General features: G+C 42.9%; 2 protein-coding genes across 4 annotated transcripts in view; one reads left to right on the plus strand and one right to left on the minus strand.

Moving 5' to 3' along the window:
• Positions 1–18,317, minus strand: part of MFAP3 (microfibril associated protein 3) — a 36,424-nt gene extending 18,107 nt beyond the window's left edge. The window contains exons 1-5 of one of the 3 annotated variants that reach the window (XM_089528092.1): positions 18,229–18,317; positions 11,588–12,000; positions 6,662–7,314; positions 6,157–6,228; positions 5,572–5,638 (exon numbers count right to left, since the gene is read on the minus strand). In XM_089528092.1, coding sequence (XP_089384218.1) covers positions 5,603–5,638; positions 6,157–6,228; positions 6,662–7,314; positions 11,588–11,870 — 1,044 coding nt within the window. In that variant the 5' untranslated portion in view covers positions 11,871–12,000; positions 18,229–18,317 and the 3' untranslated portion in view covers positions 5,572–5,602. Of the gene's footprint in view, positions 1–1,092; positions 7,315–11,587; positions 12,001–18,228 lie in introns of those variants that run through there. The other 2 variants (XM_089528082.1, XM_089528101.1) reach the window with 2 other exon arrangements.
• Positions 18,233–23,887, plus strand: part of FAM114A2 (family with sequence similarity 114 member A2) — a 28,511-nt gene continuing 22,856 nt past the window's right edge. The window contains exon 1 of the mRNA XM_089528068.1: positions 18,233–18,494. The gene's annotated coding sequence lies outside the window, so the exon portion shown is untranslated. The remainder of the gene's footprint in view (positions 18,495–23,887) is intronic.

Genomic DNA, 23,887 nt, shown 5'->3' on the forward strand with positions numbered 1-23,887 from the left:
ATTTGGTTTCAGGATCCCCCATGGATACCAAAATCCATGGATGCTCAAATCCCATTAAATACAATGGCAAAGTAAAATAGTGTCACTTATATAATATGGCAAAATCAAGGTTTGAGTCTTAGAATTTATATTTTTAGAAAATATTTTCAAGCTGTGGATGCCTGAATCCATGGATAAAAAGTCTGTGGATAAGGAAGGCTGGCTGTACACACTCGATCAATTGTTTATTTGGTATAACAAAGATGAATCTACATTAATTGCTATACTGAAATAGTTTCTAAAGAAATGTTGTAACTATGATTTTTACAGCTGGGTATTTATATTTAATTTCCTTTGCTAGTTTGTTCCAGGACACTGCTGCATAATTTGAAGTGCAATTATATTATAAACAGGGGGAAGAAATCAAGTGTTTGCGCATAAATGTTCTCCACCTATCTGCAGATAATAGGGTATGCCAAGAACAAGGCCATGGGCACTATTTCTTCCTGTTTCCTCTTCTCAACAACCAATGAAATGAGAGTTCCATATATCTAATAGACTAAATATCATATTATGAACACCAATTGATCTCAGTTAGACATGTTGTCTCACTTTCCCTTCAAGGAATTCTTTGTGAAACTTATTTCAATTGGCCAAACATCTGCAGCCTATCCAGAAGTCAATGAATTGTTCTCTTGTTCCCCTGTCCTTTCTTCTGCAGATGTATAGGCTTTCTGAGAGTCCATTCTCTATTTACTTTTTTGAAATCCATCATTTTCTGTCACAGGACAGAGTTTCATGAAAAAGAAGAAAGGGACTTACATATGCTCAGCAAATCAAGACAAATGGCAATGGGCAATTTGTGCTGGAACACAATCTTACTGATTCTACAGCAAATTGTTTCTGGATCTGAGATGAATTGTTACAGATGGCCACAGAGCCTTAAATGCACATAAAAATATTATATGGGCTGACACTCAAGTACCACACTTTCTCTGATCCCAGGAAAGGTCTGCTGGCAATGGTTAACGGCAATTGTTTAGTTATTGGATAGCTCATTTGTCTGCCATTTTCTGACAGGAAGAAATGTAAAACTGAAAACACAGTCAAGGCTTATGATAATGTATTTTATTCTGAAAAAAAGCACAGCACCTTATTTTTGTATGAAAGTATGAAAGCCTACACTATTACAGAAAACTAACATTACAAACACCAGCGTTATTTGACGTTTTAAACAGTAGTTCAGTTAAAGCAGATTTTTACGGATATCTAGGGAAGTCAGAGGCTACAGAAACTAGCTCAAAAAGTTGTGATTGACTGGCAACATTAATTTAAAAAGACAACAGGTGCCCATCTCTTGTGGGTGAGAGGGCACCTCAATGGATGGAATTATGTCCTTTTATCCGTTACAGAAATAGCAATGTTGATTTAAGTAATCTCACATCATCTTTTACTTAACTGCATCGGATAACTGCAAACATCACCAATCTTTTTGAAGTACAGCAAATTAATAGTGTTACAAGATTTTACACTAGCAGAAAACTATTCAGGCTGCACAACATTTTAACCATGCTTTCACTTTTGTTAATTTATTTTTAACCTACACCTTGAATAGATACTGTGTGTTTCAATATCAGCTTTTGTTGCAATGACTGTACACAAGACAGCATTTAATATCTAATGCATGCCACAAATGCATATTATTTACAAAAGAATCTAGATGACATTAAAAAACATAACAGAACTTATCCTAGGAGCAAACACACATGGTCCACTGGAATTGGGGATTGTTACCAGACTCCAGAAGATGCCTGCATTTATTTCCTGGATTAATTTCTGTCCGAAAGTCTCTTCAATATATTACCAGTGTATTTTAGAAAGACATACCTGAATATACATTTTACATACACGAGAACAAAAACAGAAGGTGTTTAATTGTCCGGCTCAAATGTCATGCCTGGTTGCAATGTCATCTGATTATCTGATAGCCATTCAGTGGCTTTTCTATGGAAATGTCATTCAGTGGTATCTTAAGTCTGCTGGGTTGGTAGCACCATAAAAGAAACCTATGCTTACTAGTTAAGTCTCAGTATTAACCACATAATACCGCATTTTGTAGACACACAACCTTCAAGGTCCATAAGGACACTTAATGATAATCTAATGTGCTTTGGCCTATAGACCAACTCAGCAATCAGAGCTGTCACTATTGCTATGCCAAGCATTAAAAAGTTAACTGCCCTGAAGAATTTGCTACTGTATATTATAACTGAGGACATAAATTCATATAATTCAAAACATTCAAACTCTCTGTTTCTAACATTAGAAGAATCTATATTCTCAGAAAATATTAGGTGTCATTTTATCTCAGTACAAGACTGCAAAGTGTATGATTAAATATTGAAATAATTAACTCAATGAAGCTACTGATAAATATTTACTGTGCAAAATCAGCATGGTAGCATCCCCCACAATGCAGTCATACTAATACTCTGTTGCAGTTTTCTTCATCTAACAGATGCAGAATCCATTACAGGAATGAGATCCCTGAAATTATCCTGCTTGCGCTGCTGATCCATGATTTTTTTAAAAATGTAAGTATATTTAGCTGCTAGGATCACCAAAATAACTTTCTCTCATTCAGTGCTACTAGATTAGTTAACACAAGTGAATCTCCCTTATAAAAAAATGCTTGGAGCCAGAATTGTTTTGGATTTTTTTTTTAGATTTTTTAAAAGATTTTTGCAGTATCTTGGACATGGCCTCAAGTCTAAACATGAAATTCATTTTTGTTTTGTACACACCTTATATGCACAATCTCAAAGTAAGTTTATACATAATATTTTTAATAATTTTGAGCATGAAACTAAATTTGAGAACACTGGACCATCAGAAAGCAAAAGTGTCACTATCTCAGCCATGCATGTGGACAATTTTTGAATTTGGAATATTTCAAATTTTGGAATCCTGGATAAGGGATACTCAAGAGGTATGCAGTTTCTATTTTTCTAACATACAGTTTCTTTCTTAACGGCAGAGATACGAGGTGCACTGTAGGAAGAAAACTGCATAGAAAGTGCCTGTTTGGAAAAAAATCTGTGCTATTAAGACATTATGCATGACCTTGGTCATGCATATCTTGAACTGGTACAGCAGTAGGCCATATGCTCCAAGTGGGAATCACAACAAGCAGTAATAGCGTTTAGGAGAATTAGCCATAAGTTACCGTTTCTGTATGTTTTACTGCCTGTAGTAGTTAAAGCAGAATGCAATATCTCAGGGTTAGAAGGTAGCAATCCTAGTTTCTGAGAAATATGCAGCACATAGTCTTATGGAAGTAGCTCTCTCCGCCATGTTATCACTATTTTTAATACCATCTCTATTTTATGTAAAATAGAGATACATAAATTTCTTCATGCAAGCTACTATCAGCTGCATATTACTTACTCAAATTATCTGTTACACAGCAGGATGTCACTGCCAAAGCCTCCAATCTCCGAGGTATCATTATGGTTGCTATTTGTCATCCACTTCTACTACTATAAATATAACATTAACCTGCTTGAAAACTGTGCTTATTCTCCTTCAGTGACTGGAGCTCGTATGAGACTTCATAAATAAAATGGCATAGGAAGAATTGTGGGAAATTAAGTGGTGCTCTTGCTGACAACCTGTTGAAGTTATGGCTTTGTTTTAGTAATCTGAAAAAAGTAATTTGCAGAGTACAGAAAAACCTTATATATATTTAATCTAAACTGAACATAAAATGCAAATAAAGTGATACACTTTGAACATGTACAATAGAGCAGCACCAAACAGTAAAAGCAGGAGTCTACTTTGACTTACTAGGAGTCTTGGGAGTAACATCAAGTAGATACATTCATGTCATAAAATTGGTTTTACATTGCTCTAACCTTTGCCCATATGAAAGTACGGCAGTCGTGGGCTACATACAGACAGCGACATCCTTCTTAAGAATGAAATCAAGAGTGAATTTTGTAATCTTTTACTGAGGCCCTGTGCAGACCAACCTTAAAGGGCGTCTTGGGGGTAGTCGGGATGTGTAGCATCCACATGATGCATGCTCAGATTCTGCGCCAAGGGCAGCATGACATTGCGCACCACTCAACCCAGTGCAATGGCACTCCTCTGGTGCTGCGTCCGCATGATGCAGCACTGTAAAGCTGCGGTGCTGCAGCTATCACGCCCTTTGCAAAGCGCAAAAAGGAGCAACCTACAAAGGCCAGATTGGGGCCACAGCATGCAATTGCCGTGGCCCTGATCTGGCTGTAAAAGGGGCGGCTGGAGGCCACCCCTTAGGGGCTGTCTGCACAGCACCTGAGCCAGCCCATTTACCAATTCTACTTGACATAAACTGGCCCAATTAGCACCACTGGAGACAGTTACTGTACCACTACATTGACAAATGCAGCTGTATGGTGACAGACTTGCATGCTGTCATATGCCAATAACATGCTGAATAGTGTTTAGTCTATATGGAGCAGAATGCAGTGGTACAACAGACTATACCATTTCAGCATGCAAAGTGGGAGAATCTAATTTTGGAAGAATCACTTATGTTAAAAAGATGTAGAATTCCCTACTGAGGGGCTAGACTGGCTCTATCCTTTGTATTCTCCTGGTGGCAAATAAAGTGTCTTTGGGCCCATACAGACAGGCCAAAATAAAGCTGCTTTGGGTCACTTTGGACGTATGCTGTTTAAATGACACATGCATCTTAAGAAGCCAGAAGCCACACCAAAGCTGTGTTCCAGTCTTTAGGTGCAGCTTCTGGCCTCTAAAGACACATACATCATTTAAACAGCATACCTCCAAAGTGACCTGAAGCAGCTTTATTTTGGCCTGTCTGTACTGGCACGTTGTTTTGACCGGATTTTGGGAACTGCCTGCTGGGGGGGGGGGGAAGCTTTTAATAATGTGCTCTACTGTCCATGCTTTTGTTATGTGCCTTCACCTCCAACATATGGCAATCCTATTCTTGAGCTTATTCAGAGGTGGTCTGCCATTGCTTCCTTTTGAATTTAGCCTATAGCACCTGATCTCCTGTACAAGTACTAACCAGGCCTCATCCTGCTTAGCTGTCAACATCAGACAGGATCATGTGCCTTTAGGGTATTTAGGTTTGCTACTTCTTAATGGATGGATTTTTAAATTGTTTAATAAAGACTTTAAAAAATAGACAGTATAATTGTATTTTAATTTTTGTATACTTTTGTATAGGTTTTCATTTTTGTCAACAGCCTTGAGCCCCATAACTGGGAGAAATGTAGGCTATGAATCAGTTAAAAAACCAGCACTGACAAATCTAGGCAAACAACAACCCAGATTAGCCAACAATGGACCAGGATAGAATTTTCCTGCTGAATCTGGTTTTTTTTTCTATTTTAAAACATGGGATAGCATTTAAGTATAAACCCCCACATGTGAGGTACAATCTGTTGTATTCCAGCTGCCCACAATGAGACAATTGAGCATCATTCAGTCTAGTAATCTGCTCTTTGCAGCCCACACCAGACTTAAAGGCCAAAAAAGATGTTACATGGTAGATGTTTGTGCGTAGCCAGTACTTACAATTTGCTTTTCCCATTGTACATCTCTTGCATCAAAGCCATTCTCCAAGATAAAACTTCATCAGCTCCTTTTCATTAAACACAAACACATATTAGGAAGTCTTTTGTGATAATGACTAGTGATGTTGGCTCTATACACCTGCCTCTCTCTTTAATATTGTTTACAAACACACTGTCTGGGAAAAGGATATTTCTTTCTTTTCAGTGCATGAGTTTGCTATAGACACCTTGAGATCAGAACTCTCATTTAAGCTGCCGTTGTCTTTGTCACAACAGTGCTGATGGCCACAGAGCATTCTGGCATTTCAGCACTGTAAATCTAGAGGAAATAGAATACTTATAATGCTGGTAGGTTGAGGTTTACTTGAAAAATGAAAAAAAGGCCCTCTGTTGAACTACTTGGCAGCATGTTTAAATAACCAGCTTGTGGCTGCAATTCTCCATTTTCCAGTTCAAGGATTGCATTAGTCTACATTCTATGGAAAACTGACAGCTCTTGTTATTTTCTCTCTTACTGACATAGTTTTAAAATTATTAATCCCATACGCTTGCTATAGCCTTTATTATAATTTATCATACATCTTACAAGTTCAGATACGCTGAAATCTTCTTTGGCCTTGCAAATGCCAGCAAACATCATGAATTCATCACGGCTTCCCTGTAGATGTGACAAAAACAGTTCAAGTCAGTGTACTCTTTTTGTTTTTAAGTATCACCAACTGGAAGAGGGTTTCACTTCTGTAAAATACTTCTAATAATATGTATAATCTAATCCCTGCTAAAAGAGCTTCATCTAAGTTTTTTCAAAATGGATAGTGAACTCTGATATATACAAAGAAAAAAATCCATGTTTGCTGTTTGGGCATCTTATAGTCCCTTGAGGAGTTAAAAACAGAGTTTTGTGCATTTGTGACTACAGTTGCATTTTTGCTTTTCCATGTCCCTCAGCTGGAACAAAATCTGACGCAGCCTTTATTCCTGGTGCTTTATTTAGATTCAGTGGATGCATCATCTTCAGAAGGTATGGAAGGGATGCTGTCACGGGAAACGGTGTCAATGCTCTGGACTTCTGACTGAAGGTGGACAGATACCTCAACGGCTATTTCTTTGCCATGGTCATTCACAGAACCATCATCCGAATCCCCTGCTGGTGAATTGCTCCGCTTGATTTCTGGGTTTAAGGGATAGAGTCTCTCTTGGGCATCAAGGGCCTGGGTCTGTTTTACTCCCTCTCCCACTTCATCAGGGTCATCGATGTGCACTGCTTCAAAGATCTCTTCCATGAAGGCCCTACAGTTAAGGATCAGTGGTGGAAGAGGGATACTTCGAGCAAGCTCTTCAATATACCGAGCAAATTCCATTGTCTTAAATTGTGTTACTTTGGCCAGCTCTAGTGTTTTGGCAGAAGTAATGATAGGAATCCGTTTGGCTATTTCAAAAGCCTTCTGCAATTTCTCAGCACCTTCTGTTCTGAAGAACTCATTGATGGCCTTCTCTGTCTTGCGGAGGTGACTGCTCATCATGCACAAACGTGTTATATTTAAGATCATAATAATAGTAAAGGCAACCAGGCAGACAATCATGTAGTAAATGCCCATGTCCCCAGAGGTAGAGACCACTCTGAGGGTGAGAGAGTAATAAGACGTGCCATTTCCATTAGTGGCAACACATGTGTAACGTCCCCTGTCACCAAAAGTTACACTAGTGATATTAAGGGCACTGTCAGAGGTCAACCATCTTCCACCTAAAGACACAAATACAAAAGAGATTTCAATGTAACAGTTGCAATTTATGCTGACTTTACTGTAACTCATGAAGGCAAGACGGAAAGATTTCTCTGTGACAGTCTCTTTGTGCAACTCCCATCCAAAGGATCTGTGTTTGGTCCTCTCTTTAAAGCCTGTTTTTAAATGGGCTTTGGAAACCTTTTCATTTTAATTTAATTCATGATGCTAGTTTGGAGTTTTAAAACTTATATTTTTCTGTATTCATTGCTGATCTGGACCAGACTGGTTTAATGGTGCTATCTTCAATTAACTTATTTCGTATGTTTATTATGAGCCACTCTGCAGAGGCTATTGTCCTGGGAAGCAGGATATAAATTCTTTAACTGTACAGTACTGATAAACAGAAGGATGATGATGATGATGAAAAATTTCTTTCCCACCTCTTCTCAATGGCCTTCCACATGAAAATACAAAATACAATTAAAAACACACAAACATGAAATGTTATTATCATATAACTGGACCTATTAGAACAGGGGTAGGCAACCTTTTGGAGCCAGGGGCCGGGTTGCTGTCCCTCAGACAAGTCGGGGGGGCTGAAGCCGAGGGGTGGCGCTTCCACCCTCCGGGGGCGGGGCTGCATGCTGGGGGTGGAGCTTCCACCCTCCAGGGGCAGAGCCTCCACCGAAGCCCCGCAAGGAGGAGGAGGCGTGTGCCCTTTCTGGACAAACACCCCCAACCTGCATTCCAAAACACACACAACAGCACATTTGTGCATTTCACACTTTGGAAGATGACACTCTCTCGGCTTCAGAAACAGTAGTTGCCTGCCTCTCAAGCTCACTCATCATCATCACCATCACCACACTATCATTGTCAAAGCAAGGGAGACTCGTTAGCATTAAAAGCACACAAAACACACTTTGGAAGGTGACACTTTCTCAGCTTCAGAAACAGTAGTTGCATGGCTCTCAAGCTCACTCATCATCATCACCATCACCACACTATCATTGTCAAAGCAAGGGAGACTTGTTAGCATTAAAAGCACACAAAACACACTTTGGAAGGTGACACTTTCTCAGCTTCAGAAACAGTAGTTGCATGGCTCTCAAGCTTACTCATCATCATCACCACCACCACGACCACCACCACCACTATCATTGTTACAGCAGACCTTTTAGCATTAAATGCACTGAAAATACACAGAAATGCACTCCTCCTCCTTCCTCCCTCCCCTTTCTTCCTCCTTCTTTTCCTCCTTCCTCCTCTTCTTTCTCCCTCCTCCTCCTCTTCTTCCTCCCTGCTTCTCTTCCTCCCTCCCTCCTCCTCTTCCTCCTTCCTTCCTCCCTCCTCCTCCTCTTCCTCCTTCCTTCCTCCTCCTCCCCCACCCCTTCCTTCCCTGCCTGGAGAGAGCCGGCCAGGGCCAAGGAGACCTCGCTGCAGCGAGGTTTCTTGGCTCTGGCAGCCCTCCCGCCGGCAGAGAGAGCCGGCCAGGGCCAAGGAGACCTCGCTACAGTGAGGCTCCTTGGTTCTGGCAGCCCACCCACCGGTGCCAGCGACGGCACCGGGCCTCCCAGAGGCCCGCTGCCGCCGTCGGAGCCCTATTTGAGGGCTCCGGCGGCTGCAGCGGGCCTCCTGGAGGCCGAAGTCTCGCGCGACCTTTTCTGTGGTTGTGCGAGACTTCGCCTCTGGGCACCGCCATTTTTTCACCCAAAATGGCGGCGAAGTCTCGTGCAACCTCAGAGAAGGTCGCGCGAGACTTCCCTGCCATTTTGGATGAAAAAATGGCGGCATCCAGAGCGGCAAAAAGCCGCGACTGCAGCGGGGGCCGATCCAACGGCCTCCGCGGGCCGCATCTGGCCCGCGGGCCGGAGGTTGCCGACCCCTATATTAGAAGTACATAGACAAACATTTGCACCAGTATTTACATTTGCTCTTTTTGATACACTGGAACAAAAGTAAATCACATGAAGAAGTTGGCCGAAAATTACTATGTATTCCCCCCTCCCACTGGAATGATACTATTTATATTTTTGCTGTTTATCCTTCTGAAAATATTGGCCGTTTCTGAATATATTTATAAATAAATATTTTGTACACAACAACAGAATAACATATAAATGTGTATATTAAAATTTTTTTGAAGGAATATACAAAAGGAGGATACTTGGAGATAATAGTACAGTAGGCTCTTCATATCTGCTGGGGTTGGTTCCAGAACTCCCTGTGGACACCAAAATCCGTGGATGCTCAGGCCCCATTAAACATAATGGCACAGTGAAATGGTGCCCCTTATTTAAAATGGCAAAATCAAGGCTTATTTTTTTTAAAAAAAATTGTGTGAATATTTTTGAAATGTGCTTGATTGAATCTGTGAATACAGAATCTGTGAATATGGAGGGCTGACTGTTGGTGTATAATAAATCTGTATACATAATACAGTATTCAGTGAATAGCCAGAAGAACATTATGTCTGTATTCCTTAAGAGATACAGTAGATAATGCCAGGAACTCAGATTTCAGCTGGAAAGGGTTTTTCTTTCTTTCTTTGCTTCTGCTTTCCCCATGAGTTCTGTCCATGTGACAGAAACCTAAATTTTAAAGAGCAAAAATAACTAGAACAGGTCTCCCGCTTTGATCAGGGTTACCACTACATTATTCTCTGGAGAAAGAACACCGTGGCTGTAAAGCTTTCTGTCCTGCAAACCTGACTGAACAGTGTGAAGTGATATAATGGCTGTCTTTCCCAAGAAATTTAAAAATGGTCTATTCTTGACAATAGCAAGATACAAAACGCATGTTGCTATAATGGTTACCTCTCTCAGTCTTAAATGGCTGGGAAAGACATTCACAGAAGTTCTGAAATGTGCTTTTCAACCCAGAAAAAGAAAGGCACAAATTTCAGTTAGACTGAAGGGGGTGGCAGAGAAGCCAATGGATCCCCCCTGTTTCTCTCCACACTTTTTGCACTTTGCTTGTTCGCCTAATGCCAATTAAAACTTTCTAGGATTGTATTTACTCAGATGTTCTTACCAGCAGTAACTAGTTTATTTTCTTATACTATGTCTGAAGATCAGTTTGGGTTGCTGAGGTGAACCATGCTCCCTGAGAAAAGTCAAGCAATTATCATGTGAATTAAAATAGCAGTGAATGAAAACAGTCTGCTGTAAGAGGAGCATATAAGAATACTAAAAGGCCATTTCTGTATGTTAAGGTTGGGCAACAGGTGGCCACTCAGGTCATGTGTGCCTTCTCTCCTCTTTTGTAGCTTCTGCCAATTTTTTTATCCCCCCAAAGGCAATATTCCTTAAAAAAAAAAAAAAGGAAAGAAAGAAAAAAGCACAGGATCCTCCACAGACCTGTCTACTGGACTTATCACTGGATATGCACTTCCAAATTCATTTTTGGGGAGTGGTGGAGCCCAAGGTGGAAAACCAGCTTGCCCACCCCCACTTGCTGTACATAATAGTCTATTTGGCCTATGCTTCTTTGTCTATCCTAGGCATGGAGAAGAAGGTATGGCCCATTTGCCATGTATGCCCCCCAGTTCCTCCATCATCGTCATCGTCATCATCATCATATTAGTTGACCTTAATTTCCCCCTAGATATTTTGTGGGGAGGGGGCAAATCTACTACTGCCTAGCAGTTATCTTAGGTCCAAAGCACACTGCAGGAATAATCCACTTTTAGACCACTTTAACTGCCCTGGCGTAGTGCTTAGGGAATCATGGGAACTGTAGTTTTGTGAGACATTTAGTGTTCTCTATCTGAGAGCTCTGGTGCCACAATAAACTCTAATTCCCAGGATTCCCTATCACTGAGCCATGTGTTTAAGGTGGTCTCAAACTGGATTATTTCTGCAGTGTGTTTTGGACCTAACAGGAAGGGATCAGGAAGTTGAGTTGTTGGGAAAAGGGTCCCAAGAGGGCCAACTATGTGGTATAATTTCCCCAACAGTGTATTTTTTTTTGGGGGGGGGGCAATTTGGAGGCAAAAAAATTAAAAAGTATTGGGGGGGGGTATAACTTCAAATACCCCAGGAGCTGCCCACCTGTGCTCTAACCAATGGAATACAGGATTTCTACAATGTTCTTGTTGAAGACAAAATCCAGTATTATAATTTGAAATAGATTTGCATTACATTTTAACATGGATACATTTAAGCAATAGGGTGACATACCCAGGGACACTGGATTCCTGTTCATGCTTTCAAGAGAATGTGACATAGAAGTGATCACTACACAATTCACTAGGTTTGCTACAGTATTAGTCTAATGGGTGTCACTTACCTCCTCCATCAGGTTCCAGCAGATGCCATTTTGAATTATACCAAAAGACAGTGTCATGTTGGCTAATGTTCAGCTTACATTCAAGGAAAGCCCAGTTACCCTCCTTTACTATCATATCCTGAGGTTCTGCTGATCTTGTCAAGACTTGTAAGATGGGCAGCAGTGATGTGTTGAGAGTCAGGGACCTTGACCCAGATGCAACTGTCAGGTTGGGGGCCACATTTTCTAGTGCAAAAACACTAGTATTAAGAAAGAGAGTCAACAGGCAGCAACTGAGCTTCATGGAAGCTTATAATGCAGTCTTCTCTCACTGAATTGTACAGCTGAGGTAAGTTGACAGAACAGTCTGTGTTTTGCGGGTCACCATGAAAGATCTTGACTGATGATTTAAAACAAATCAATGGAAAATCCGACTGAAATAAAAAAGATAAACATTATTAAAATTTATTATTTTTAAATTACAATATTCAATACTCTTGAGTTATATACTCAAGGGCCTCCTCACTGAAATTATGTGACATGTCAGCCATCTGGATCTGAAATGAATTAGAGAAACAGCTCCTAGCATACTCACAAGTGAATATTCACAAGCCAGTCTATGCATTAGCAATGAGACTGTGGTCACCTCATGTTTCTTTTCTGCTTCTTTTCTCAAGCTGGTGGAACCCACTAGCATCGCATCCCAATGGCTCTTCTGCAAATGGGATTGAAATCCAACAGAAGGTCCTACTGGAACCTTTCTTCTCCAATCCCCAATGACACTTTTCACACTGTTACAGAGGACAAAGGGGTCTTGTAGCATTTTTAAGTATAACTATGGCCTGATACAGACAGGCCAAAATAAAGCTGCTTCGAGTCATTTTGGAGATATGCTGTTTAAATGATACATGTGTCCTAAGAGTCCAGAAGCCACACCAAAGCCACGCTCAAGTCCTAAGGACTTGAGTGCAGCTTTGGTGCAGCTTCCAGACTCTTAGGACACATGCATCATTAAAACACCATCCCTCCAAAGTGACCTGAAGCAGCTTTATTTTGGTCTGTCTGTATAGGGCCTAAGAGACAGGAGTTTGTAGCATATGCTTTCGAATACTGGGTCTACTTCATCAGATGCCAGTAGGTCCAGTCTATGAAAGTTTATGCTAAAGATTGAGCCTCTGCTATCCTGAATCCAAATTACTCCAAAAACCAAAACTTTTTTCACGGGTGCCTGAGATACTAATACCTTTCTGATAGTCCAATGTACACAAACTTTGTTTCATGTACAATATTACAAATAATGTATAAAGTTATCTTTAGGCTATGCGTATAAAGTGTATATGAAATGCAAATGAATTTTGTCTTTAGACTTGAATACCATCTCCAAGGACGTTATTGCATGTGTCAAAAATGGATCTTTGAAGTGGGGCCAATGCAGGGTCATCCAGGGTTTAGGGACAAATTCGCAGCTGCTTTTCACATGATGCTGCATGCAATCAGAAGAGAATCTAGGGTGAATGTGAGATCAATCAGGAAATAAGTAAATTTGCAAAACTACTAGATTTACATGCCCATTTTGCCTGCGCATTGACTCCCTTCATGTCATGCCAGCCATGTGGAAAGTAAGCCTCAAATGACTTCCTTTCCCTTCATTTGCCTTCCTGTGCCAAAGAGGGAGAATCCTCTCATCTCGTAAAGGGATACACACACACACACTCCCCTCTTTGGGCTCCCCGGCTGCTTCCTTCACTAATTAAGGGAAGAGCTACTGCTGGGAGAAGGCAGAGAGAGGGCATTTTGGAATTCATCCTCAACAGGAGGAAGCAATGGAGGACATGCCCTGGAAAAGGAGAGCCTGGAATCAGGCAGGCTTATGGACCCTGTGTGTGTGTGTGTGTGTGTGTGTGTGTGGTTTTGTAGTTTGCAAAGCAATACACCTTTTGGAGCTTCTGTGGCAAGGGGGATTCCCCCTCCCATATCCCCTCCCCTCCCTGGAGCACTTGTGGAAATGACAGTTGTGAACATGCTCAGAAAAGGTATTTCTACACTGTCAATGGGATTTGTTTATCTCTTTTTGGTAGCCAAACCCACATTGGGCCCACTTTAATGTGCTTTTAACCCCTTGTTGTGCTCTGTGTGTGATAACCAATAGCAAATGGGCTTGCTTTTCTGGGATGCCACCACTTTAATCATTTTTGGGATGGAACCATATAGGACCTACGTGTGCTAACATCCCAAGATACCTCATTATGTATGCATGTGCAAATACAGATATTCCAAAATTCAATACGGGAGACTCAACCTGTATGAATGTGTTTCACCTAGGCAGCATCTGCACTGCAGAAACAATCCAGTTTGACACCACTTTAATTGCCATGGCTCAATGGTATGGAATTCTGGGAATTGTAGTTCTGTAGGACAGTTAGCCTCCAATGTAAGGTATTACACTTAGGGCGGAAAAATAAAATGCACAGATATAGGATGGGTGACACCTGGCTGAATGAAACTACGCGTGAAAGGGATCTAGGAGTCCAAGTAGACCACAAGTTGAACATGAGTCAACAGTGTGATGCGGCAGCTAAAAAGGCCAATGCGATTTTAGGCTGCATCAATAAAAGTATAGTGTCTAGATCAAGAGAAGTAATAGTGCCACTGTATTCTGCTTTGGTCAGGCCCCACCGAGAATATTGTGTCCAGTTCTGGGCGCCACAATTCAGAAAAGACATTGAGAAACTGGAGCGTGTCCAAAGGAGGGCGACAAAAATGGTGAAGGGTCTGGAAACCATGCCCTATGAGGAACGACTTAGGGAGCTGGGGATGTTTAGCCTGGAGAAAAGAAGGTTGAGGTGATATGATAGTGCTGTTTAAATACTTGAAGGGATGTCATAGTGAGGAGGGAGCAAGCTTGTTTTCTGCTGCTCCAGAGAACAGGACCCGGAACAATGGATGCAAACTACAGGAAAAGAGATTCCACCTGAACATTAGGAGTAACTTCCTGACAGTAAGGGCTGTTCGACAGTGGAATGCACTCCCTCGGAGGGTGATAAGAGTCTCCTTCCTTGGAGGTCTTTAAACAGAGGCTGGATGGCCATCTGTCAGGGATGCTTTGATTTGGATTTCCTGCATGGCAGGGGGTTGGACTGGATGGCCCTAGTGGTCTCTTCCAACTCTACGATTCTATGATTCTATGAATGTCAGAGAGCTCTGGTGCCAAAACAAACTCCAAATTCCAAGATTCCATAGCAATGAGCCAACATAGTTAAAGTGGTGTCAAACTGGATTATTTCTGCAATGTGGATGCAGCCGCTGTTCATCTTAAAAACCCTACAAGATCCTTTTGCATACTGATGTTGACTACCATCACTATGCCACTGAATAGTTACAGAGAGTTCTCCATCCTGTTCTGCTAGTTGCAGGAGGCTGCAGAACTAGCCAAAAATGGCAGTGCCTTATAAGGAGAGTTCTACTAACAGGCACTTTGAATCTGAGCTCACAGGAACTCAGTAGCTAAGAAAAGCAGTTGCTCAAATCACTTTCATTATTCTTTCCCCTTCTATGCCACATGTGAACAAACCTATGAATTGGTCTCCAGATTTTTGTTGTTGTTGCGTGTCTTCCAGTCATTTCTAACCTATGACAACTCTATCATAGCTTTTCTTGGCATGATTTGTTCAGAGGAGGTTTGCCATTGCCTTTCCATGCTGAGAGCATGTGACTTGCTCAAGGTCAACCAGTGGGTTTTATGGCTGAGCAGGGAACTGAACTCCAGAGTCATAATCCAACAGAGTCGTAATCAAACCACTATGCCATGCTGGCTCTCACTGTAGGTGCTGTACTCACAATTTTTTAAAACCAATTCAAAGATATGCCAGGGCAACTAAAGAAATATGATGTTGTGGGGTAGTAAGAATAATGCATTGTTGAGGAAACATTTCAAAGGAGTTATCTTAAGGGGAAAAAACAATGTTAAAATGTTAACATGTGAATAGATTTCAAAGGTCATCAGACCCCAGCTTGCAGATACAACCAGCCAGATGTCTATTTTCGGCCCATTACAGACAGGCAAAATGTGGCGTGACGGCGGCGGTACTAGGGTTAGGGAGCAAATGAATGTCATAAAACAAGAGTCAGCATCTAGAATCTAATACAGCCTAACACAAAACTATTGAAATCAACAAACTTCAGTAATTTAGCCCTCTTATATTTGCTTAATAAATCGTCCTGTCTAGAAACACACAATCAACTGGCCTATTTAGAAACACTTAAATTGTACTTACTCATTTTAATATTCAAAAAGCAGAGCACTGTGCTAGATAATTAATCACCAGAAATGATGAACTAAAAGCCCTCATAATTATGCTCTTTTACAGCCCAATTCTACAATCCCTGGAAGGGAATCCAAGGAGCCAGCAATGCTACTGGTTTCATTATGGATTGACCCTAAAACCAAGCCTGCCATTTACAACTGGAAAATATTCAGATCTATTGTTCTTCTAAAACTTTGGATGATAAGCCACATCATGGCACATGCTCCCTAGTATCTTGTACAGAGTTTACACACAGCACAATAATTGCTGTGGCATGCCACTGGACTTTGTCATCACACCCTTCAGTCTTTATTGACTAAGCTGTTTATCATATCTTCTCTATTGCAGAACCATCATTCCTAAGCAGAGATCTTTCACTGCTCTGTTTTTGTTTTTATTATATAAAACAGCTGTAGCTGGCAAGACACAAGCAAGACAGGCCATGATCCTACACACTTTTAGGGATGTAGCATTAATACATGCCAGTGTAGGTGCTCTGATTCCATAGTGCGTAAACAAGTGTGACACAAGTGTCATGGTCTTCAGTCCACCCATTGCCCCACAGTTGATTAACCCCACCTACCATGTCAAAAGTGTGCAAGAGAGTTGTGTGTACATTTGCAGAACGACTGGCTGCACTAGGGACCATGCCGACACAATCTCTGAGAAACCGCAACCACTTGATAGCAACATTTCTTATGCCATGATAGTACACCAAGAAGATCCTGGCCATTTTACACAAAACCATGGATGTCATACAGTCACTATTATGAGTGAACATTCACAAAGGTTCAACTTATTATATTCATTGAACAATGTAAAGACTAGCCCCGCAGAAACACACAATCCTGAGCATATGTATCCAACAGGAAATCACATGCCACGTTTTGGTTTGTAATGTTAAAAGTTAATATTCTCTCAATTTTATGCAGCGCAACATCATCAGAGCTAGCAGAACAGAAGGAAAGACATGATCAAGTTTCTGCAGGAATATCAACAGATTTAAAAAGCCTACCTTATTATTGCATAAACAGATAGTGGAGAAACAAAACCCAGACACACTTTGGGTGAGAGTCTGGTCTCATTTATGTCATTATTTTGTTTATTGGCTGATTGGTGAAATTGTTGAATTATGTTTTATACACACGACTATTGTAACAGTTGAGAAGCGTTGCCCACAATTTCCTGTTCCAAATTTCCCCATGAACACCCAACCAATCGAGTGTCCATGCAGCCTGACACTGTGTGCCTCAGACACGCTTAGGGCAGCATGGGCTGCGCCTTCCGTTCCTGTTTCTCTAGCAATAAAAGTTCCATATGAATCACTGGGCAGTTTGTTTGTGATTTGTTCATTTTAAGAAGGTCCTGTACCATGCTTTTGAAAGGCCTGAGTACCCTGAGGGCCCCAGATGCTGTTTCATTTTGGAAGCTTAGCAGCCCTGGTTGGGACTTGGATGGGAGGCCATCAGAAAAGAAGGGGTGCTGCGGCCGGTATTTCAGGGAAAGGCAACATCAGACCCCCTCTGACTATCCCTTGCCTAAGAAAGCCCTGTAAAGTCCATGGGGCTGCTGTATGTCACCTTGAAGGCAGGCACTCACACACACCAAGCTTCAGAACCCCTTTTTGAACCGAGGGAGCGTTCTGTGTAGACATGTCCTACATAAGCCTAGCAACTGGGGTCTGTCCAGTCGAGTCTGCTTTGTCCACACGGTTCTCTGAGGAGGGTTTTAAACACGCGTGCCTAGGCCATGCCAGGACCGAGGCCATGGTAGGCCTGGGGCTGCCCCTGGGGCACTGTGGAGCCCCCCCCCTTCTTTTCTTTTGGTGGGGAGGGGCCTGAGGGCGCTGGCACGCTGCTGAATGGGCCCTCATTCGCCAGTGCCCTCACGACCTCCCGCCAGGAGTGCTTGGTGTTTGAGGCAGCCTTACAATCAAATAGCGTCAGCTCTGCTTCCCGCCTCCTCTGAAGGTGCCAGGCTGAGCGGACCACCGAGCTCAGCGCCTGCGCTTTGTCAGGGAGCGGCTGCAGCACTGGCCTTCGACCCCTGCGCCCAGGGCTCCTCTGGACAGGACCAAATACTCCTACATTAGACATGATAGATTATGGATTGATTGACTTCTTAGTCTTTATTATTGTATTGCTACATTTGTTCTGTATTCCGCCTTGCTTCCCTCGGGGAAAGGCGGAATCACGCCATCCACAGCAGCGAAGCCAGAGCCACTTCTCAGGCTGCGACGTCACCAGCGTGACGTCACGACTCACGGCCGCTTTCTAAACCGTCGCTCTGCGCCCCTTCCCTTCTGACCAGCCTCCGCCAAGGAGCCTCGCGCCCGCGCTCTAGCGCCAGCATTCTTACCTCGCCGTCCTTCTTGCGGAGCCTTCGGCAAGAGAGACAACCAACCCTGCTGCTTACTCTCTCGGCGCACCCAACCTTTAGCGCTTCGGTTTCTCTTCTGCGCAGGCCCAAAACAAGGAAGAGAGCGAGAAGGGGAGGGGTCGTCACTTCCGCCCTGGAGCGTCCTCCTTCCGGCCCGGTGCCGCTCTTTCCCGCGATCTCTATGGCTTGGAGGAGCGCTATGTCGTGGCGGTGAGGAAGAGGCTTTCTGCGGGACCCCTTCGCAGGTAAGATGGCTCCCTCTTTCTGGCCGGTGCTTCTGGACCCTGAGGCTGAGCCGCATCACCTTCGTCGGCAAGGAATCCTCCTCGGAGGCGGCTCTGGCCCTTCCTTCCTCTGACTTGGCGGCCTCCCATCCAAGGCCGGATCGGACGGGATCTGGCGCCTTTGCTCCTGGTGCAGCTGCTCCGCACCGCCTTCCAGTCCAGCCCTGGCCCTGGGCGAGGCTGCATCTCCCAGGCGCAAGACGCCCTGCGGAGACAGACCAGTTATTATTACTATTATGATTATTAACCTTTATTTATAAAGCGCTGTAAATTCACACAGACCATCTTTTTAATCACCGAAACTTTGCCAGTCATTTGGCCTTCTCTCCAGAGAGAGAGAGAGAGAGAGCGCTGGTGCCACAATAAACTACTACAGTTCCCAGGATTCCCAGGCATCTGAAGCGTATCCCTGCAGTGTGCTTGGGACTCCCTGCCTGTTCCCCGTGCTCTGCTCTGTGGGACTGGCTCCCTGCGGAGCCCTCCCTCTCCAGCCCCCTCCGCCTTGCCTTCCTGGCTGCCTGCTCTTCTGCCACAAAAGCTTTGGGAGCAGCTGGCAGATTGTGAAGGAGAGAGAGAGAGATGGGGGTTTCTCTGGCCTTCTTCTAGAGCATCTTCAGAGAAGGCTGGCGTGGAAGAGAGAGGGGTGTGTGTCTATAGAGACATACACACATGCACTGTGTGGCCCTGGTTGTCAGGAGCGGCTTCCCTGTTAACCTGTGTGCTGTTCTGCTGCTGAATGGCAAGGCCTCAGGGTGGGAGGATCCCCAAGGAGGCTTAGTGTCTGCTTCACTGGTGGCCCTTCATTGTCTGCTGGGGAAAATTAGACAGGTCCCTGCCCTCAGCTTCACAGTCTAAAGGAAGGCATGCTTCATGTCTTCTTACAATGTGCCCAAAGTATGACAGCCTTAATCCAGTCGCTTTGGCTTCCAGGGAGAGTTCGTTTTCGATCTGTTCTAGGACCCATTTCTTTCTTGTTTCTGGCTGCCCACAACATCCTCAGCGCCTTCTCCAGCCCCATCTCAGGTGAGTCCATGTCCTTCTCTTCCCGGCTCATTGCCCCGCTCTCACATCCCTATCTGTCGATGGGGAATAGGATGGCTTGCACAGTTCTAACTCTAGTGCTCAGTTGTGTATCTTGACACTTTGGGATCTTGTCCACTTCTTCCATAGCCGTTCTTCAGTGAGTCTTTCCTTTTTGTGACGTGACCGAAGTGTGACAGCCTCAGCCTTATCCTCTTGGCTTCCAGGGAGATGTCAGGCTTGATCTGCTCTAGGGCCCATTTGTCTGTCTCTTGGCCCACTGCTCTTCTCCAGCACCACAACTGAGAACAAATTGGTTTTCTTCCTATCAGTTTTCTTCACTGTCCAGGTGTCACAGCCGCACAGGGTGACTGGGAATGGCATAGCTTGGATGATACTCATTTTAGTTTCCTTGTAGACTTGAGGAAGTAGACAGAAATATACAAAAGCTCATGCTTCCACCTTCTGTCTTTCAGTTAGTCTCAGAGATCCCTTTGCACACTGATTTTGCCAGACTAACACAGTTATGCCTTTGAATTCTGCTGCCATAACACATCTGTACATTTTAGGATCTTGCCTAGTTCTTTCATGGCTGCCCTTCCCATTCCTGGCCTCTTACTTATTTCTGGATTGCTTTTGCTACTCTAAGTATATGTTTGCTGCACTGCTTTGTTATACGATATTTGTTTCTTTGCCATCAGCCTCCTCTAAAATCAAAATGCGTGCCAAGGGATATGTGCCAGGTTTTCCTCCTTAGGGGGAGAAGCCACTCCCTTTGGGTTTTCCCCTAGTGCCCTGCCTAGGCGCCTGCCAGGCTGGCCCAACTCCAGTGCATTGAGCATCTTGGAAAGAAATGGAGGTGGTGGTTACATGGAGCAAGGTCCTTTCTTCCTGCTCCCTGGCCATGTTCTGTAAAAAGTGGACAACGTTCGCTATTAAAGGAAAAGCAAAGGCTTGTGTCTCTGTCAGCCATAATCCATCTTAGCCTGATAGGAATCAAGATCATTGTATATCTTCCTTCCCATACATGACTTTGGTAAACTAAATTAGCATTTTTGTATGTTCTGATCTACTTGAGATGCTGCTGCTTTCTCTCATTTAGTCCCACTCAATCTTTAAGGCCATTGATGAGGTCATCCTGAAGGTGCCACATCTCCCTGAGCTCTGCTTTGCAATTGTTATGAGCAAAACAATTGTGTGTGCAATGTGCCTTCAAGTTATTTCTGGCTTTTAGCCACCCTAAGGTGACCCTATCACGGGCTTTTCTTAAGAAGATTTGTTCAGGGGAGGTTTGTCATTACCATCCCCTGAGGCTGAGAGAGTGTGACTTGCCCAAGGTCATCAAGTGGGTTTCATGGCTGAGCAGGAATCAAACCCTGGTCTCCAGAGTCGTAGTCCAATACGCAAACAACTACAGCATGCTGAAGCATGGCTACATTGTGAATACTCTTCACTAGGTAGATATTCAGCATGCTTCAACTACCAGTGTGTTTTTAGTTCTAGATGTACTTTATAAGCCATCTGTTTAGACCAGCCTGCCATCTATTTTACATGGATAATGTAAATAATACTTTGAATTTTATGTTTATTGTATTTATTATTGTAATGTACACCTTTGAAATTTTCTGATCAAATTAGGTAATGAATATTCATAAATTAATAAATAAATAATATTCAGCTGTAATTATAAACCTCCTTAACATTCTTGTATTAACATACTTTTCACTAGTGATCTCCCCCTGCTCATGATCCAGTCTGATCTTGGAAGCCAAACAGGGTCAGCCCTGGTTAGTACTTGGATGGTAGGTGGCTAGCAGGTACTGGGTGCTGTAGGCTGTATTTCAAAGGAAGGAATTGGCAAAAACCACATGTGAGAATTCCTTACCAAAGAAAACCATAGGAAATTCATGGGGTCACCATACACTGACAGGTGGCTTGAAGACACATACTGTATATGTACACACAGCTGTGTGTTTCCATTGTTTTATTCATTTATTTAAAGCATTATTATCCTGCTTTTCACCCAGAAAGCCTCCCAAAATGGTATATAAATATTAGAAATGAAATAGTCCTCTTTGCAGGATTTTTATAAAAAATGTACAACATAAAAATGAAAACTGGGAGGGCAGAGCTCATAATAATAATAATAATAATAATAATAATAATAATAGACACAGACACTTAGATTCTTGGTTACAAAGTTCTGACCAAAAGACATTTTGGTGGATTTAAAAGCCCTGCTGTTCCCTCTCTTTCTGGTGGTTGTCACAGTGATAGCTGGTCACTGGAGGAAGACAGGCTCTTCTCAGGACTTTCATTCAGACAGGACAGAGGGTATCTAACTGCAGCTTTTTCTGTAAGGCATCGTAATCATGGATGCCATGCGTTGCATCAGGTTATCTTGATGTGTAAGGCCATCGGCCAACATATGGGTGCCATTTCATAATGGCAAGACTGAAAGGTCATTTGGAACACAGAGATTGCATGTATTATGTTGAAGAAGGACCAGTGTCTGGAAACTATAGTAGTTGCACTGTGTCATATCAGGTGGGACTGGTGGAATGAAAGTCAAAAACAAAACAAAATGAGGGGTTCTTGAAAGGATCCCTTCTTAATTTGTCATCCTGGATCATTTTAACAGAAGAACAATAATCTTGAGGGAAGAGAAGCAGGCAAGAAACAACAGGCCTCTGCCTGCCAAGAAGAAGAGCCCTCCTCCCGACCACCATCTTGAGGGGAGAGAAGCAGAGTCATGATGTGTTATGTATTGTTAATCTGATATTGGAAACCGCTTTGATCGTCCACGGAAAAGCGGTATACAAATAAAGCTTATTATTATTTATTATTATTATAATCTGTTGTAGGATATTTCCTATGTTTAGAGCAAAAGGTGCTATTAAATAAATAAATAATAAATAAAATAATTTAAGTAAGCAGATGGTGATATTCAACATAACAAAACTGTAATTATTAGGTGGTCTTTTAAAATATCTTTGTGTGTCCTAAAGAAGAAGAATATATGGAGCTTGGAAATGGGGGATGGAAAGGGATTTCATTTCTAAAGACTGACATGCATTCTGTGAGAAAGCAAAATTTTCTCAGGTATTTACTGCCTTTTCTGAATTAAAACTAGGAGTCATTTCATTCTTGTAGTGAAATTTGAATATGATATTTTGTTTAGTTGCCAAAACAATGGATTTTCATCTTACTCACAACAGCTGCCTGGCCCTAATAACATTGCCTTCCAGTGTATTGTCCTCCTCTTTGGTTCTGATGCTGACGAGGCAATGGTAATACCTCCATTATTCATTCCCCTTTGCTAATCATGGATGCCATGGGTTGCATCAGGTCATCTTCATGTGATCCTTCCTTGCAGAGATGTCATTGCTCACCCACTGGCTGGAAGAGAAAGGATCAAAGCTGCACAGGGCCTCAGTTCTCCAACAGCCATACACTGATAGTAAATCCGTTTAGTAGTTCTTTATTTAAAATAGTTGTAGCCTTCTTTTCTTTATATACTTCAAGATAGCTGGCCAGAATAATAATGTAAGATTGAGAGCAGAATGAATACTTGTAATAACAGAATCTAGTAATAAAATAATATAAAAAGAGTGAAGGACACATGAGGGAAAGACAATAAAAGACAAAAGAGAAGGTTTTTTGTGGGTTTTTCGGGCTATGTGGCCTGAAAAACCCACCAAAAACTATGGATGCCGGCCATGAAAGCCTTCGACTTCACAAAAGAGAAGGGCTTGTCCCAACTATATTCTGTTAAAACTTCTATGTTAGTGATCTGAGATTTGAATATTTCAGAAAAAATGGAAAGTTTTCAGTTTGGAATCAACGTAGGTCTTCTTTATCATGTTTACTTGATTTTCATTTAATAAGCAAAACCAGGGGTCGGCAACCTCCGGCCCGCGGGCCAGATGCGGCCCGCGGAGGCCTGGCGGCCGGCCCCTGCCTCATGTTGCCGCCACCGCGGCGGCCGCCCATCGCAGCGTTTTGCTGCTCTGGGCGCCGCCATTTTGGGCGGCAAAATGGCGGCGAAGTCTCGCGCGACCTCCCTTGAGGTCGCGCGAGACTTCGTGGCCATTTTAGGTGAAAAAATGGCGGCGCCCAGAGCGGCCTCTGGGGCTATGGGCACCGCCATTTTTTCACCCAAAATGGCGGTGAAATCTCGCGCGACCTTGGGGGAGGTCGCGCGAGACTTCGCCGCCATTTTGCTGCCCAAAATGGCGGCGCCCAGAGCGGCGAAAAGCCGCGATGGGCGGCGGCCGCGGCGGCGGGCCTTTGAGAGGCCCGCTACCGTCTCTGGGGCCCTCCAGCTGGGCTCC

This window comes from Sceloporus occidentalis, unplaced genomic scaffold, assembly GCF_023333645.1.
Source record: "Sceloporus occidentalis isolate IW3139 unplaced genomic scaffold, rSceOcc1.0.p SCAF_1, whole genome shotgun sequence".
Classification (NCBI taxonomy): domain Eukaryota; kingdom Metazoa; phylum Chordata; class Lepidosauria; order Squamata; family Phrynosomatidae; genus Sceloporus; species Sceloporus occidentalis.